The sequence below is a fragment of the Episyrphus balteatus genome, chromosome 1 (assembly GCF_945859705.1).
Source record: "Episyrphus balteatus chromosome 1, idEpiBalt1.1, whole genome shotgun sequence".
In the NCBI taxonomy this organism is placed as follows: Eukaryota; Metazoa; Arthropoda; class Insecta; order Diptera; family Syrphidae; genus Episyrphus; species Episyrphus balteatus.
Genome location: NC_079134.1, coordinates 53,792,658 through 53,811,149, shown reverse-complemented (window position 1 = coordinate 53,811,149; position 18,492 = coordinate 53,792,658). Strand labels below are relative to the sequence as shown.

At 31.0% G+C, this 18,492-nt stretch overlaps 1 protein-coding gene across 18 annotated transcripts in view; it reads left to right on the top strand.

Annotated features, from left to right (window-relative positions):
* Window positions 1-18,492, top strand: part of LOC129920905 (voltage-dependent L-type calcium channel subunit beta-3) — a 142,601-nt gene that overhangs the window by 82,794 nt on the left and 41,315 nt on the right. Inside the window, exon 1 of one of the 18 annotated variants that reach the window (XM_056002414.1) lies at window positions 16,796-17,722. The exons of the other annotated variants lie outside the window; for them this stretch is intronic. Coding sequence (XP_055858389.1) covers window positions 17,648-17,722 — 75 coding nt within the window. The 5' untranslated portion in view covers window positions 16,796-17,647. Of the gene's footprint in view, window positions 1-16,795; window positions 17,723-18,492 lie in introns of those variants that run through there. 18 annotated transcript variants of the gene reach the window in all.

Sequence of the window (18,492 nt, the reverse complement as noted above, 5' to 3'; positions counted from 1 at the left end):
AGTTTTAGTCTATGTGGTTTTCTTTTCCTTTTATTTAGGTATGAGTATTTACTTTTTAGTTTTTGTTTTTTGTGGCAACTTGCCATATGCAACTTACCACATGCAACTTGCCACATTTAGCATACTGAATGCCACATCCCTCGTGCTACTTGCCACATGCAACTTGCGACATGAAACATGCAACTTGCTGTGTGTTTTTTTTACCATACTGCGGCGTACTGCATTTTTAAATACTAAAGTACTACCAACTCTAAGGGTGAAACGACAGCCCTGCTGCCCAATTGTCTCTGAGATGGCGATCGCGTCATAATCCCTTTGACATTCTTGTCAAAAAACAAATTTTCATATCCACCGTCCCATAAGAAGTATAACTTCAAAAATTTAAATCAGAAAACATTAGATTTTCCTTGGTTCATATTCAAATTTTTCAAATTCGTTTGTCCACCTAAAATTTTCGTTTGTCCACCCTTAAAAAAAATTTTAGAGCACACTCTTTTTTTATAGGAAGTCTATCAAATGAAAAATCGTCTTAAGCGCTCAAATTTTGAGATAGACGTATAAAACCAACTGCAATCGTTTGTCCACCTCGAGAAATGGAAACATACCAAAAACTGATCGTTTGTCCACCCTACGTTTAGGAGATATTCAAAAAAACAAATTTTCAAAATTCCCATTTAAAAGTACGTATACACCACAGTGTGCCTACTGAAAATTTCAAAGTCCCTAAAATCCCCAAAAATTACTTTCTTCTATAAAGAAGTTAAGGGCGGAATTCATAGTCGTCACTCAAGTTAATTCTTATTCATAGTCTTCACTGGAGTCGAAATTTATCTCAAGTGAACGTCTGAGGAGGCTTTTTTACTAGAGGAAACGCCTAAGTTTTTCCAGTCAGTTGAGATTAATTGTGAAGGACATTTTCCTCAAGACAAGATTTTTTTTTACTCAGCCCTATTTTCAATTCCCTTGATCGTTTGCTTGAAATATTTTTCAACTTACTGGAGTTAAGAAAAATCTTAACTTACAGCATTTTCAAAATCATCTCTGGGCCACGGATTTACTGAATTTAAAAAAATATGATCTTAAAAGTTTTTCATGTAGAAGAATTAGCGCTTGCTTGCGGCATAAATCTCGAGACAACCTCACTTACTTAGGTTCTCATTTAATATTTTATAACATTCTGATTTACTTTTGTAAAGTTGTATTTTTTCCTTGTGTTATTTTTTAAAGGTTTTTAAGTGAGAGCTTTTATTAATATCTTAATGATGGGTGTTACCGTGGGGTCTTAGTTTTGAGCTTTTGCATGTTCGGACATACTGTCGGGGTAAAGAAATGCTTAGTACGCGGAGAAAAACAAATTAAGTGGATTTATGCATGTTTTTTTTACAAAATAACTTCCGTCTAAAATAAAGCAGAAAAGATGAAAATATTTTCATCTTAAATTAAGTGGATTTCCCCTTAATTAAGACGAAAGTCATCTTGGCAAAAAATTCCAAGTTTAGGGGGGTCATTTTCTCCATGCGGTTAATTTTTAAGACATTTAGAGGAAGAGAATTATTATGGTCATTGCAACCAAAATCAGCAGCAAATGCCTTAAATATTATATATTTCCTGTACAATTAATTTTTATATGACAACTTAGTTATAGGCAGCAGCTACAAGCACATACATATTTCTCCCATTTACAATGTATAGAATTTATTTATTAATTTGAAATAGTAAGTCACCAAAACTTTTAGCGAAAAAAAAACAACAAATTAAACTATCTACCTACTGTATTATAACTAAGTACAACAGTTCCTATTCCTACATAAGCTCTATTTACTCAAGGACGCTACACAAAGCACAAGATCAAATCATTTTAAAAGTCATCTTTATGAGCATCCTTCCTCTATCATTAGCTTATAAATTAATTAATTCAACACGCCCAAGTTTTCCCAAGATATCAAAATTTTCTTCAGTCATTCAGTTGCCAAATATTAAGGACCAGAATAAGTCACCCGCACCTACACATACACACAGCTTTAAAGGATTGATTGGAAGGCTTGTTAGTTTAGAAATAAAAAAAGGCCTGCCTTTATGAAAAAAAAAATCAAGGCATCTGTGCCACACATCTATTTTTTTAACATAACATTATATTCCATAACAACATAATTATCGATTCATATGTCCACGTGCTTTATTTTTCCTGTGCCGCACTGCATTATTATACTACAAGAAAGTTGGCGGTACTATAAAGTGGCATAACAATATAACGTTAGTAAAGGTGACTAAACACACTATTAGCACGTGATATCGACAGGTAAATGCTGGGTGTCTAGTGATGTGAAAAAAAGAAGAATTATACCAGTTCATCATCTTGTGGGTCACAATTATTTGATGAATTTTTCTACATATTTCTTTTTTACATTGTACACATAGTTTCGAAATATCTCTCAAATTAAAACATAGTTTTGATATGTGCCCTATTTAAAAAAAAACATACAATAAGTAATATAAATAGTCTACCACATTCTTAAGGTACAGCTTGAAAAGGAGTCCCAGGAGCCAGAGTAAACTCGAGTTTCTACGAAAGCAGTTGAAAAATTGAGCTTCGAAAAGGCTTTAAGATCTACTTAATTTTTTTGTTTAATAAATGATAAACTAGTTTTTCTATTATTTTGAAAAGTGTTCAATCGCAGAAATTCACCATTTAAGCAACCCAAGACTTTATCCAGGGAGCAAGTATAAAAAATGAATAAATGATGTGGAAACTTCATCAAAGGTGATGCCTAGATGTATATATTGCTTTAGATTTTTTACAGGAGCAATCCTGAGTTGCTCTGTTAATATTTATGATATGAATCGTTTATACATTAAGCAGGAGGAGAAAATCCTTCTGGCGAAAAACACATGGGATAAAAGGAAGTCAAATTTAAGTCATCCACTTTCCAGACAGACATTAGAAGTGAAGTTCGGGACGTTTTGTTTTGTAGTTTTTTTTTTTTTTTTATTAAGAACAAAGTGGAATTAGCAGCAGGTGCAACCACAATTCCCTTTTTAATGGAAATTCTAATCGATGTAACGATTGGAAGCTATTTCTTCCTTAGAAATCCGTCTGGTAAGATATTTTAAGAGCACATGCCAAGTTTTTACTTGCACTAAACTAAGGGCACTTATTGGTTTCATTGAAAAAAAAGTTCTTTATTTTTTCGTTTTGTTAGTGTGGCCTATTTGCACCCAATTCATTTTAGTGCCAAGACTGTCCTCGTGATCACCAGATTTAGATTTGTTTTTTTGGATTATTTATTTATTTCTCTAATATTAGGTCCCGTTCAACTTGCGTGGCCACCTTAAACGAGGTCTTTATCTATACTGCACCGTCTCTCTGGGGTGGAGCCGAAAACTTTCCCGACCGGAGCATTGTTGTCCATTCGGTCCATATGACTTAGCCCTTTTAAGCACTGTACTTTTACCTACTCTCTTGGCTAGGCTAGTGTCCTAGTAAAACCCATGAATTTCGAATTTGTATATTATTCTCCCGCATTGATGGTTATTGGTACAAACCAAAACCAATGTCTTATGACCTTAAATCAAGAGCAAGTACGTGCGATCAGATTATGGATTTAATTTTATTGTCATTCTTTTTTAGCTCGCGTTTAACTTTTTTTTTTCAAACGATTGCGAGATGATCAGATCATTAACTTTGTATTGTGAAGTTGTGGTTAAAGTATTGCAAAAAAAAAAAAGTTAAGTGGGTCGAGAGTTTTTGTTCCTTTGACTTCTGAATCTCAATTATTCCAAAGGATGTTTTAGGGAATTATTTTTAGAGGCGAAAGCAGTTCATTGTTAATGTGCATTGTGACTGACGTTTTTGCAGGCAATAAGTCAAAGAGACATCAGGCAATCGAAGAAGGACGCACATAAAATCAATTTGGCACTCTATTCCTTTCCTTAACCCCAGATGTAGTTCAGTCAATAAGGACTCAAATGCAGGGGATCTGAAAAAAGTTGTGACGTCAACGTCAGCTAAGTTTGGATGCAGTATTGAAAAAGGGTTTATCCTGAGTATAAACCTCAATTTGCGTACTGTTTGGTCTTTTGGGGCGTCCGCCATTTTGAAAAACGCATTAGTCTCAAAATCTCGAGAACGGCTGGTTGAACAGAAAATTTTGTGAGACTTTTTAGATTGAAAATATAATTATCTATCTTTCTCTAGTACATCATTTTTCTCTAGGAGAGTAAAGTTCCGCAAAGTATGTCATTTTCAGTTATTTCCCACCTAACTCTAAGAGTTGTTATAAAAATATTAAATTTCAAAAAATTCACTATTTGCAGTACTGTAACTCTGAAAGTATAACTTCTAGAGAAAAATATTGTACTAGAGAAAGAAAGATAATTATATTTCCAATCAAAGTGGCGGACGCCCCACAAGCCTAAGCAATACGCACATCGAGATTTATACTCTTCAATACTGCATCCAAACTAAACTGACGTCACATTTTTTTTCGGATTTTTCCCCATTGACTGAACTAATGATTATTTACTTTTTTTATGAAGGACAGAGTTTTTAAACAGTACCTAATATTTAAAATAGAGTAGATACACGTGATTGAAGTTATATTTCTGAATCACAGAAATTCACTCTTATGAAAAGGTAATTTGCCTACACCAAATTTAGTAGGCTCAAACCGTAATAATTCGATGTATTAGAGTGTACCCTGTACCTACTTATTTTAGGTACTTAAAAGTTTGAAAAAAAGTTAAAGAATAAACTATGATCTGCCTCGTTATTAACTGAAATGATAGTTATTGAACATTATATGATGTTTTCACTAAATAGATAGAGTTGACTTTTTAAAATTTTGGACTTCGAAATTTCCCACCTCCATGATTTTGACCCATTTATGTTACATGTATGTGATACAAAGTTTAGCAGTCAAGAATTCAAATAAATAACAAATATGACTTTATGCCAACAGAATCAGAAAATTTGCAATACAACGGAAATGATTAAATTTGTATAAATTATTGAATCTATTTGAATTATTTCCAGTTTTTGTTTTGTTTACAAACCAATTTAAGTTAACCTTGAAAAATTATCCTTTCTTTGGTTTGTTTCTGGAAACTTTATATTTCTGATGAATAGTTTCTCCTCTAAGCCAAAAAAAAAAAAAGATGTCCGCCACCGCTGTGCCACGCAACATAAAATATAATAACCTAGCTTCTGGTGGTGGTCTCGACAAAAAAGAATAAAACAATTTGATGAAGAATCATGAGAGCCAAAGGATATGTTAGACCTATAATTATGTGTGGCCATTTATTCGACATGGCCATTGGTCGTTCATTGGAACCCGTCGATGAGCGATTAATAAAGTTTTAAAGCACAAAAGGTCCCTTAATGGAAAGCCCATAACGTGCATGTGTTTCGTGATACAATTTCGGAGGCATCTGTGGCACACGGTATTTTTGGTGGAGCCTGTGTTTGAAGATATAATTGCCATCATGTAGATTTGAAGAAGAAGTTTTATACCTACATATATTTTTGATTTTGTTTTTGTTTTTCTTTAAGGGAACTCAAAGCAAAACTAACGGAATTTTGAGAGAAGGCATGAATGAAGTTTCCGACATCGTAATTATTTTCAAGAAAAAAAAAAAAAAGAGAGTGAACGTGAAGTAGACATAGCTACGGGCGATTGATTTATTCTAAAATATCTTTCTACATAGTACAATTACTTTAACGTAGGTAGGAACGTTGCTGAGGGTATTCTTAGAAGGCCAGCCTTAAAAGAAGAGATTTGTTTGTCCTACTTTTACTATATATTTGGAATATTTTTGTGGTTCTGTGTTATTTTTTTGTATGGAAGTATTGTTAATATTATAATAAATAATAATAGCCACGAAGTTCAATTATACTTTCATTAAAACATACCATTTTTTTAAGAAAAATATTTTTTAAATTACACCTAATTCTTTATTTATTTTTTCTGATATTAACCTAATGGTCAACTTCTGAATTGAGTTGTTGAAAACATCTTAAAAATATGTCTTAAAGGTACACGGTCTTTGTTGTTTTGCCATTAATACCATATCGAATATGAGTTATAGAGTTATCTGAAAAAAATGTGACGTCAGCTTAGTTCGGATGCTGTATTGAAGAGGGGTTTATTCTGAGTATGAATCTCAGTTTGCGTAGATATTGTTTGGCGTTATCATTTGAAAAAAAAAAAACACGTAGGTCTCAATTTGCAGATAATTTGAAAAATAACACTTGAAAAAGAGGTACTAGTTTTTTCAGAGACGTCAACTTGTTTTGATATTGAATTTGTTGAAATCAGCATTAAACAATACCTTGAAGTTGAAATCATGTAGGTTTAATTCGAACCTGCTTCATGTAATCATTAAATTCAACATTTGAAAAAAAATTTTTCGAATCTGCTTTGTGTACGCAGTGTTTACGCCATTTCCGGTCAAAAGACGAAAAGGATATTTTCTACTATTTTCATTCATAAACCTATGCTAAAACGTTGTCTACCTTTAGAGTATTATTTAAGCTTGTTTATCTTTTTAAAAAATCAGCACTTTACCACTTCTAAAAACGCGAATTCATTTCTGAAAGAGTACAAAAATAAAATAATATGGCAAAATTACCTAATAAAAAAGTCGGATTTTTTAAGAAAAATATTTTTATTTCCGTTATTTATGGAATATTCTCAACAATGTTATACCATTTTGAAAAGAGAATTGAACACACCAACTTTTGAGGTAGCTTGTCCAAATGTCGTAGTGCATTTTTTTACACTACGGTTGATTGAATTAGGGTCATGTAAAATTTGCGTTTACTTATTTTGGCAAAAAAGTGAAATTTGTTTTAAAAGTGATGGAGCTGGGTTAAAATTTTTGAATGCACTTGTTAGCAGGGTTATTCAAGGTTCCGTATCAAAAGAAAAAATTGAGAAAACTTAAGATTTGTAGTCACGGCACATGAAAGGCCGTCACAGGGTGACCATTTTTTCGATTTTTTTCGAATGCCCATAATACCCAAAATATATGGCTGCGATTTTTTTCATTATTTTTCTGATACCTTAGTCAGCTATTACATGAAGCCTCAAGAGGCTTGACTCTTTTTTCGAATTTTCTTTTGATAATCATTCTGTGAGGCGCGTACTATTACACGATGCTTCTTGAGTCAAAGACTCAAATTTGACATTTCTTTTTTGATTTCAGTATTGTTGTTGTTGTATTCCACCAAGAAGCAAAAAGAAATGAAAGGGAATGTTGAAAAAAGAAAGAGTGGAAAAAGAAACGTCAAAAAAGAGTCTCGGAATTTTGGCCCACGACTCTCCGGTCGGATAATTTTTTGTTTTATCTTCTTTCTCTTTTGCACTCATTGGTTTTGAAAAGAGGCGCGCCTCTTGAGGCTTCATGTAATAGCTGACTTACAGTCACCACCTAACGTATCGACTGTTTTCGTTTCGACGTTGACTTTTGTGACACCCTGTATGTACTTCATTTCACGGTTTAACATCAAAAATGGCGACTTGTATTCATTGCATTTTTCAAGACTTTTGAGACTAGTTATAGAATGCCCAACCAAATATTTTGAACAAAAAACTTGCATTCCAAGGTTGAACCCTTATTTGACTGTAGGTACTACTAAAAAATTTCAATTCCTCGGCTGTATTAATTGTTAATCTTCTTATGAAATAAAAGGTTAACTGCACTGTGAGATTAATTTCAGTTATAAAATATAATTTATATTACTTTACTTAATAAAAAAAATTCATTTTAAAAGCACTCGTGTTTTTTTCAATAAAATTGCTGACTATGTCGCACGTACCTACTTGCTTCATTTGTAAACATTTCTGGGAATGTTATAATAGAGAATGAGAAAAAAACAACAAATTTGGTTTTAAAATTAATAATTGAAAATCGTTGTTTTGATTTTGAGCTTTTAGATAATTTTCTTTTAATTTGTATAGCCCTTTTTCGCATACATTTCTGCTTCAAATTAACGCACACCTCTTTACTTTATAGTAAGACCCATATACAGGGGGTACCAAGGGGGGGGGGGGCTACCAAGAAATAATGGGCCTCATAGATCGCAGAGTATTGACAAAGAAAATATCAGTTGAGATAGAGCACTACTATAGAACAATTTTTTTCTTAGAATATATCTACCTACCCAAGAATAAGCCCTTAAATTAAAAAAAAAAATTAAAAAGTGGAAAAAAAGAGAGATACAAAATGTCAGCAGTTAGCTTTGATCTGCGTACTAATTTTTATGTTATATTTTTAATTTAATTTTATAAGTTTCAGTAAAAAACATAAAATTTTATTGTTAAAAGTACGAAAACAATTCTTAGAATGGTTTTAAACTCCAAACCAAGCATGCAATTTAGTGACAAAAAATTTTCAAAATTATTGGTACGGTTTTTTAAAGGTTTTATGTAGGTACATATACAAATTTTAAAAATAAAAAATTGGTATGCCATTTAAAAATAAATATTAATACACATAAAAAAAAATTTGTTCTTTATCCTTTGGGCAATTCCATGGTAACTCACGTTACATTCACAAAAATTTCCAACACATAAATAATTTTTTTTTTTCAATTTCAATGTAAATTGATACGAAATCACTATCCATGGATGGAGCATAACTATTACTTTCATATTTAACTAAAAAAATTTTCTTTATTTTTAACATTTGCTTGGGAAAAATAAAAGTTTGATGGTAACTCACGTTACAAAAATCGGACACGAATTTTAAGAGTCCGACAGTATGAAGTTTTTATGTTAAATTAAGAATCTCAATTTGTTTTCAATGAAGATTCCATACATACAAAATTACAAGCTTTTAATTTGAGTGACAAAACCATACATTTTTTCAATATTTCGAGAAAAAATTTTAAAATATTTAGGTAACTCACGTTACATTGTTTTGGTAACTCATGCTACCTGCGATTTGTGGTTCTAAAAGTAAAGAAAAGATGCATTTTCACTCAAGTTTTTTTTTAACCGAATAGTGTGTAACGAAGCTTGCTTAAATGTTAACTTATTTTAGCACTCACGAGGGGATATTGTCATCGTCACTATTAGACTCATCATATTTTCAGTTTGCTTGTTTTTCCGTCATTTTCATGTGAAATTCTTCTGTTGTTGGCAAGCTTTTGCTATAAAAATGCTTTAAGATTATTAAACTCCCTGAATTTTATGTCTATCCAATCCATAAGGGAATACAACAAAGAATCTTTTCTTGGAACTTGCATAAAGAGTTGCCGTTTGTAAATAGTAATTTGCTAATAAAAAAAGTAAAAAAGACTGCATAATTTTTTTCAAAATTCGTGTCCAATTTTTCATGGAATTACCCCTTTATTATTGAGTTTAAAAAAAAATTATTTTTTTTTATTTATATTCCTTAGCTACTAAAAAAAAAATATTTTAAAAATCGGTTGTATTCGATTTATAGATACATATTATAGAATAGTGGAATTTCATTTATCATACTGTTTTTCATTCTGGGGGTAACACCATAATTGCCGCCCGGGTGCCACCCATTCACGTTACGCCAATGCCCAAGCCCATACACTATCTGATGTTAAATGGCTTTGAAATTGTGTTTTTGTTATTTTGTAGCAAGTCAAAAGAAATCCTAAAAAGCAAATGTATCGTTAACTACGTAGTGTAGTAATATTGGCTCATATGCAAAAAGAATGAGCTTAAGCTTTTCAGTACATTTTCTTGAGATCTATCTCAAGTTTCTCAAGTTTTTTAGTTTCCATGTTTCTCCCAAGACCACAGATTGTATTTTAAAGTTCCCTGCCTATATTTAAAACTTCTTTCTTTGTATTTGATTGTTACAATAAATTTTCTTAGCGCACACTTTAATTACAACAACATATCAAATATAAAGGAAGGTATATTTCCAAAAATAGTTTTTTTTTCACTTTTAAAAGTACAAGACAATACACAACCACGGAAGCACGAATGGTTGACATGAGCCAAGGAGGACATTAAATTTGAAACTCGGTATAGGAAATGTTTATTTAGGAAAAGTTACCGTTTGAAGTAGAAGGCAGAAGTAAAACACCTACACCTGGTTGGTTTTCTCCTCTTCAGTTTCGGAATAGAAAAGAAATGAGCGACAAAATTTAAAAATAAAACATTTGATACAACACTAAATATTTTAAGCGATTTTGTTTTACGACAAAGAGTAGAAGCAATTTCTTTATTTTGAAGACACTTTTTCTTCGTCAAAGGTAGATACCTAGATAGGAAATGAAATTGGATTTATTTTTTTCCCCAAACCGGTCGGAAATTTCCGGTCGTTACACCGAAAAAAAAGCACGACTGGGTCGCACAAACTTGCTCTTAGATTCCAAGTTGCTTAAATTTTTAAGACTTTTTATAGAAATTTGGGAAATGTAAGTACCTATATAAAAACAAAAAATTATTGAATAAAAAATTCGTTTAAAAAAAAAATAAAACAAAACCAAACTGCCTTCCAAAATAAGTATGCAGTTTTATTTCATATATTAAGGTGCATTTTTAGAAAAAAAATATCAAAATCGTTAGAGCCGTTTTTTAAAAAACTAATTTTTTATAAATAATTTTGTAGAAAAAAAGTTTTAGAATAAAATTGGTATGCCATTTTGTAGAAATCACTAATCAACACCTGAAAACAAAATTTCAAACAAATTCAATGTTCCGTTTTCGAAAATTTGATTTTTCAAAAAAAAATCCAAAAATATTTTTTTTTTCAAAATTTTATTTGTGGCTTATATTAAGACTATATAAATGCTTCTTCAAAAAAAGTTTCGTTGAAATCGAATAAGCATTTTTGGAGCAAATCGGATTTAAAAAAAACGGTTCTATGGCAGCTGTAAAAGTAACGACAAAATGAGTACCCGCATGTATGTATTCGTTAATTTTTTGTTTATATCCGTTCAGTAATCTTATTACAATTCTTTAGAGACCTTTATTTTAAAAGTACATCGCGCAGATCTCGGAATATTTACACTTCAATACATCGAAGTCCAAATCTGGATAGTAATTCAACTTCTGATGAATTTGGTGCTCTATCCGACTCCATTCAAAGGATTGTTACCCTTCACCCTCATTACGGGCGATTTCAATGTACACAATTCTTCTTGGCTTCGCTTTTCGGGCCAGACAACACCCGAAGGAAGGTTAGTTGAGATTTTTGCTGAGTTAAACCACTTAACTCAACTAGTTAACGAGCCGACTCGAATTTCGGACGTCGCTGGTCGGGATGAAAATACTCTAGACTTGTTTCTTAAATTATTCTTGTATTAAATTTTTCTTGCGGTATAGGTACTATGGGGCAAGTTTAGGATTCGAAAAAAAATCGAACTCGAGGTAACAATCAGACATGACATTGCGATGATGGAGAATGCCAAAAAAGTGGGTCCGGCAATTCTGTCTGTCTGTCCGTCTGTCGGTCCGTCTGTAATACAGGCTCGAGGTGCATACAGACTCTGTATCTGTATACACCTCGAGTCTAAACCACTAGAGCGATTCTCTTAAAACTTGGTAGTTAACAGTCTTGGGCAATTCCCTAGAAGGGAAATTTTTTTTTAGGACCAAAACTAACGGTACCTATCATAAAACGAAAATAGAAAAGCTAATTTTTTTCGAAAATGGCTCTAACGATTTTGATTAAAATTTTTGTGTATAGTACTACATATAAGAGCCAACTTTATTTTTGTACCATTATTAACGGTACCTGCCATAGAACGGTTTTTTTGGTTTCTAAATATCTCGTACAAGACTTACCCGATTTATACGAAAATTTTAATACAACAGCGTTTAAGTAAAGGTAATATTAAAATTTAAAAAAAACACATTTTTGGAAAATCAATTTCTTAAAAACAGGTCTATGAAAAATTGAAATTGAATTGAAATTTCGTTTTTATGTGTAAATTAATTATTTCTTTAAAATGGCTTACCAGTTTTTTTTTTTTGAAAAATGTTAGAACATTTTTGTATATCTATAAAAAATTATTTTTTTTTTAAACGGCTCTAACGATTTTCGAAATTTTTTTTTATATAAGAAATAAAATGACATACATACTTTTTTTGTAAAAGATCATTTAAAAAGGTGTTTAATTAATTATAAAAACAGATTTTTTTTTTCAATTTTCTTAAAAATATCAAATTTTAAATAATTTTCTTGAATAAAAAGCTTAAACATTAAAGTTACTTTAAGCATAAGTAGCAAGTATGTGCGACCCCAGTCGTGCATTTTATTAAGATTTGAATGATATAATAATAATTCTAAACGTCAATCTTCTGTTTGATACCTCAAATTTCCTTACCTCTCCTACATAAATCAAAAACTGAAAGCTATTTTTCCAGAACCGAAAACTAGTTCCAGCATAAATTCGTTCATTTAATTTAGTGATGTTATTTTTATCTCCCAATCGGGCTAGACCATTCATTTATATCAAATATATCCAAATCCCTCCTGTGGGTTAGTCTTTCTACGATAGAATATTTTGACAAATTTAAATAGGTATTTTATATCTATATTTGTAAAATCTCTGGAGGGTCATTGTTCTCTTTATTACCTGTATTCTGAATGCATTTCTTATTGTTCAAGTTTTGTTTTTGTTGAGAAATAAATGATTTTATTATTAAATTTTTCCAATTTTGTTCGATCTTAGGACATTGAAGTAAATTTGCTCACGAATCATAAATCCAATTATCTTTTGCACGTTGGTCGATAAATTAAGTAAATCAAACAATTTTTGTTTATCTAAATTTCATTCTAATTTTATTGTCTATAACAAGGTAGCAGGTAAATAAAAGGAACTCCCAAACTTTGCATGCAAATGTTTGATACTCATTTGTCATTTTGTTGAAAATTCTCTGAATTCAAATTGGTGGAGTGGAACTCAACGTATTTGGGTTCTTTAAACCAACCAATTTACCTCGTAACCTAAATGTATATTATTCATTTGAATATAATTTACATGTCGTAGATATAGCTACGTTTGTCTGTCGGAAGTTGTCAATATAATATACACAGCTGGGAACAGTGCGACCGACGGTGATCGGGCAGTTTAAACCATCTGTTTCTGATCGCCTCAAACACAAGATCAAGACAAACTCAGACCTGATCTACTACTATACTATATGAAATAGAATCGCACAGTAAATTGCAAAAAATATAGCAGGAGTCGGTTCTAACGATTTTGTTTTTGATACCACCCTGGGGGTCTAAGTTTTTTAGTTGATTTAAGGGACCGAATGTTTCCTGTGTTCGTCTGTGTGGGAATGCCAATTGCTACAGGAACCAAAATTTTGGGACATCATCAGTAAAAATAAAATAAATTTTACTATGTAAAAATAATTGGGTATTGGGTAAATGGAAGGAGTTTTTTATGTATTTTTTTTAAGTTTATTTAAGTAGTCTATTTAAGTAAGTTTATGTTAGTTTAAATTTTTTTTATGGCCTTATGGGTTTTATGGTTTTTCTCATAGTTTCTGTAGCCAGAACTGAACGAAATTGAAATAGGACCACACTGTACTGTAGGTACCAGTTCTCCAATACAAAAGAGAATTGTCAAAATTGGTTCACTCGGTCCAAAATTATGAGGTAACAAACATACAAACAAAAAACAGACCTCCTCCTTTTTGGATGGCGGTAAAAAAAGAAAATTAATAAATGAACAATTGTTAACAGATTAAGAATTGCTAGATTGTGCTATTTTGTATCTGGTGTAAGAAGAAAGATTTCTAAACTATTGAAAAAAATATTGAAATGTCATGAATCATGATAGTCGATAGAAAGAATTGTATTGCGAAAAATTCTCTAAATTTCAAACAGTTTGAGCTTTATGGAAATGGCCAATGCCGATGTTCTGAAGTGTCCACCGCAATCTCCCGACCACAATATCACAGAAAATTTGTAAGATCTTGTAGATCGGGAGATAAGAAAGCGAAAGCATTCAAAAATCATAGATCTGATCGAGCAAATTCGATCAGAATGGGAGCAAACACCATAAAATTTATGATAGTCTTTATTAAAGGGTTCCCAACAAAATATTTGTTTAAATTAATAAAATATGAACCTAAAAAACCAAAAATATAAACAAGAAATATGAATATATCATTATACTTAATAGTTTTTTAAACATTTGCATTTTATTGCTCGGCTAAAAATGCATATGTACTTAGGTAAACTTTTGACTAAATAATTGTCTTGGAAGATATTCTACAAATCGACTCTGCTTAGTGAAAATAAGACTATTTCAATATTTTATGCCAAATTTTGTAGTATTACGATGTAAAACAACTTAGCTCTCGTGTAAAACTCTTTTAACCTCTTTCGTTTGCATTTTTTTGCTCATTACTGTATGTTCATCTGTTCTATCAACACTTAAACAACTTATCGTAATTTGACAAATGATATATCCGTGAAAGCGTCATTCATGACTCAGACTATGTGATGTCACATTTAATTGAACAGGCTGCAATCAATAGGCACATATTTTTAGTTTGTTTAAAAAGCAAGAAATTACAACCCGAAAAACAATTTAAATGAAAATAAGTTTAAAACCCCAAAAACTCTACTACTATACTCGTGGTAATTTATAACAAATTAATATTCTTAATACTGTCACATGACTACAGCTATGAAAACTTAACATAACATATCAGGATTGAATTACGTTTGTAATTTTTATTTTTTATTATTAAGTATTATCAGTACATTATGTACTATTTCTTATTCCAAAATCTTCACTATATCTTCAACTTTTAAAAAAGTAAAATTTATCTTCTATAAAAAAAAAATCAAAATTATTTTTTTTCCTAGCTGTTAACAGAATCGAGCTTCTATAAAAGCTTTTTTATTTATCAAATACAACAACCCTGTATAGTAAAGACAAAATCCAAGTATATTACACCATCTGTCTGTTGTTAGATGTTTACTCAAAGTTATAATAATTGTGAATAGGTCACAGTTTTTTATACTTATTGAGGTACTTATTCCTTTAAAATTTAAATGATTCAAATTAGTTGATAGTGTTCTTATTAAAAAGTTGACTTCAATGAAAAGTTATTTGAATACCCACCAACGTGTGGTATTTATTCAATACCTATTTATTGTTTGAGCCATATAATGTAATAATTTCATAAATTTTTAAATCGGCCTCGCTACAGTTTCTAACCTTAGCAAACTGGAGTGTCGTGTAGTATCTGTTCACATAGTACATATCACTTATCAGCATTAGGTAATTTAATTCCTCTGTTTTTCTGTTAAGTTTCTCTGCGTTTTGGCAAGGAAAAAAAGATAAAATCGACGTCCTGTCCGTCATATTGTCAAGTATGGAAGTGCAGACTTGATGCAAACAGAATTCTTGTATTTTTGCATTCATTCTTTTTCATTTTCTGTTTGAACTCTACAATCAAAATAAGAAAGAAAAATGCATCTGGAAAAATTTTGTTATAATAATACAATAATGTGTGCATTTTTTATTGCAGTATATCTACTTTTAAGTACCATTATTTTTCTTTTCTTAACGTCATAGTTAACATTACTCCATATTATTGATATTCTACAATGTCTAAATTAAAAGTGAACTGGTCCAAAATATTAACTAACATTAAATCATTTAAGAAAAAGAATCATCCAGGAGTGAAACCCTTGGTAAATCGGATCCAAAATCAAGGGAGAGATCGCCTGCAGAGGAGGGGCCTTATATATTTACACTGTTCAAACAAATGAAATTGTAAAAGTTAATTAAAATAAAAACCAGTTTTTCATTAGCCTACTCTTATGAATAAACATTTTTTTTGTATTCTACTGATATACTAATTTATGATTGAAAAACTATTTAAAAAATCAAACAATTTGCTTTTTCAACAAATCATTAAATAACATACTTTAATCTGTGTACGCCTTTTTATTCATTCTACAAAAAATTGATTTTAAGTACAAAATTTGAAATCGGTAGGGACGTTTTTTTGAAAAAATGTTTTCGGTTTAAATTTTTTATAAATAGGTATAAAAAAATATTTCAAAAATATTCATTTACTTTATTTTAAAAATTGATTTTTTTCTGAAAAGAAATAGTTATTTTTTTTTTTAATATACCTAAAAAAAAAAAACTTTTTTCCACAAGTTTGTTTTTGCATTATTTAAGAAAGGTCTTTAATAGAAATTCGCAAACAAATACATAAACTTGTCAGGTACTGTTTTTTGTCCCAAAGCCTAGTGCATACTTGCGAAGCAAGTCGTGAATGAACTCATACTTACTTTTTGTTCTTTTTCACCCTTGAGCGTTCCTGTGAACATTCGTGGAGAAAAAACATTAAAGAGCTTGGCATTGGCATAGAAAAAGGCCTCGAATGAGTTTATTAAACTTGAAATGTGTACCAGCGGTGAATGTCAAATGCTCATAAATGGAGATGTGTTCTTTAGAAATTCCAAAAATCCTTCGGGAGAAATTAGTAGTGAATTTAAAGTAAATCTACAGACAGCTTAACGATTGACTTAAAGAATGACAGGCAGACTGAATTGAGGGACCCACTTTTTCACAATGCCCAATTTTTGTATGTGGGCTCCAGAAAAAACCCACCCAGATGAAATATTTCACATAAATATTAATTAATTTAATTCTTGCATCTTTCAATAAAAAAATTAAAACAAAAATTGAAATAAGACCAGTTGAAATAAATATATGTATCTAGTTGTGTTAATGTTTAATTTTCCTCCTGCCTCTTTTATATTATTTGTTTTTTTTTTTCGTTTTTGTTTATGTCTATTCTACTATCCTGGCAGTACTTTCAATACAAGATCAAAAATAGAAGTTCATTTGACGATATTTCTTGTTTTATTTTTTTATATAGTAAATTAAATGCTTGTACCCTGAGATTTTGTCGCCACTTTCCTGCACTCTCTCTTCTAAAATGTAAATATACAAGAAATATTCTGTTGTATTTTCTCTTTTTAAGATCTTGCACGCAAGCCGTGCCAGAGACTATTTATTTATTTTACGTTTTGGTTTGCTTTTTCGGCTGCTCCACGTCGCGTCATATTGAATTGTAAGATCGCAGGGGAATTTCCACATTAAACCGAGGCCGAATTAGTATTTTTTTTTTTTCAAATCAATTTCTTTTCCATAAACGCTCAGAAAAAAAACGTGAAAATGTTTTGATATATCGGCTGTTGTATTAACATTCCATTAAATTTATATAAAAAATCGATTAATTTCGAACATCTTAGTCAGCACAAATGGACCATTTCGGGTGTTTTTGGAATGTTTAAATAATTCAGCTATTTTCGAAAATTAAACTAGTTTTTTTTTTTCATTGCTTTAGAAATTCTTAAGTGGTCATTTCAATTGGTTTATGTAACGTCTTTTGAGTGCACGCGAAATTCCTAAAGTGTAAAATTGAATTGAATAGAAAGATAAAAATAGAGGGTGTCTGTGGTGTCGCCTCAGCCTAGGGTGGCCTAAATATAACGTATTTTATGATGCGTTGGTTATCGTAGTGAGGCTCATCATTTTGGTTTTAGTCAAAAGTGCAGTGTTTTAATTTTGAAATAAATTTCTTCTTTTGAATCAAAGAAAGTTTTTGAGGTTAAAGTTTGATCGTGACCAGCTGATAAGGCCGTTCCACGGCACGCCGGAGAAAAAATGAAGAAACTACTACACCATCACCATGGCAAACACAACTACAAATCGCCATTCATGATTAGGAATAAAAGGCGGGTAAGAAGCTTCTAAAGATTCATGCTTTCGAGTCACTTGTCAACACTGTACATATGAATTTGAATTTTCCTGGTGCCACAGTCTAATGTGGTATGTGTCATTTAACTGAAAGAGATATTTTTAACAGCTCATTCTGTTGTTGTATTGATAAAATTAATGTAAGATACACTTGCAATACATAAGCAATAGGCTATGTTCATTATGCCGCCATTTCCAACCCCCCAGCGGCATGCCCCTGTACCGTTATCGTCAAGTGACGTGGCGGCAATGGCAACGATTTTTGAAAGATAGCCATATACTCATCTTTAGAAATAAACATTTTTATAATTATTGAAAAGATTTTTGTGGGAAATAACATAGCTAAATTTGTTATAGCAAACGAAAAATAAAATGTTTCTACATAATGATATTTTTATAAAACAAAATTACATGCATTGTTGTTTTACTTTGATATTCAAAAGAATGTTTGTGTGATAATTAAAATCAATAATATTTGCAAGCACCATTTTTTTGTAACAAACAGGTGTCATTCAAAGGTTCACTCATATGATCTTTACTATTAATTTTTTCTTGATTCAATTAACTTCAGTATTAAGTGATTATGGTGCTCAAACATTTGAGCTGCAAGAAGTTTCGATTTGAAGAAACAATCTCGCATTATAAGATTTCATCCCGACACACGAAAAATTTTAATGCATTTATTTTCTATATATCCTAATTTCTACAAAATCGAAATTAGGAGTTAATCCACTTATCTATGTAGCACTCCA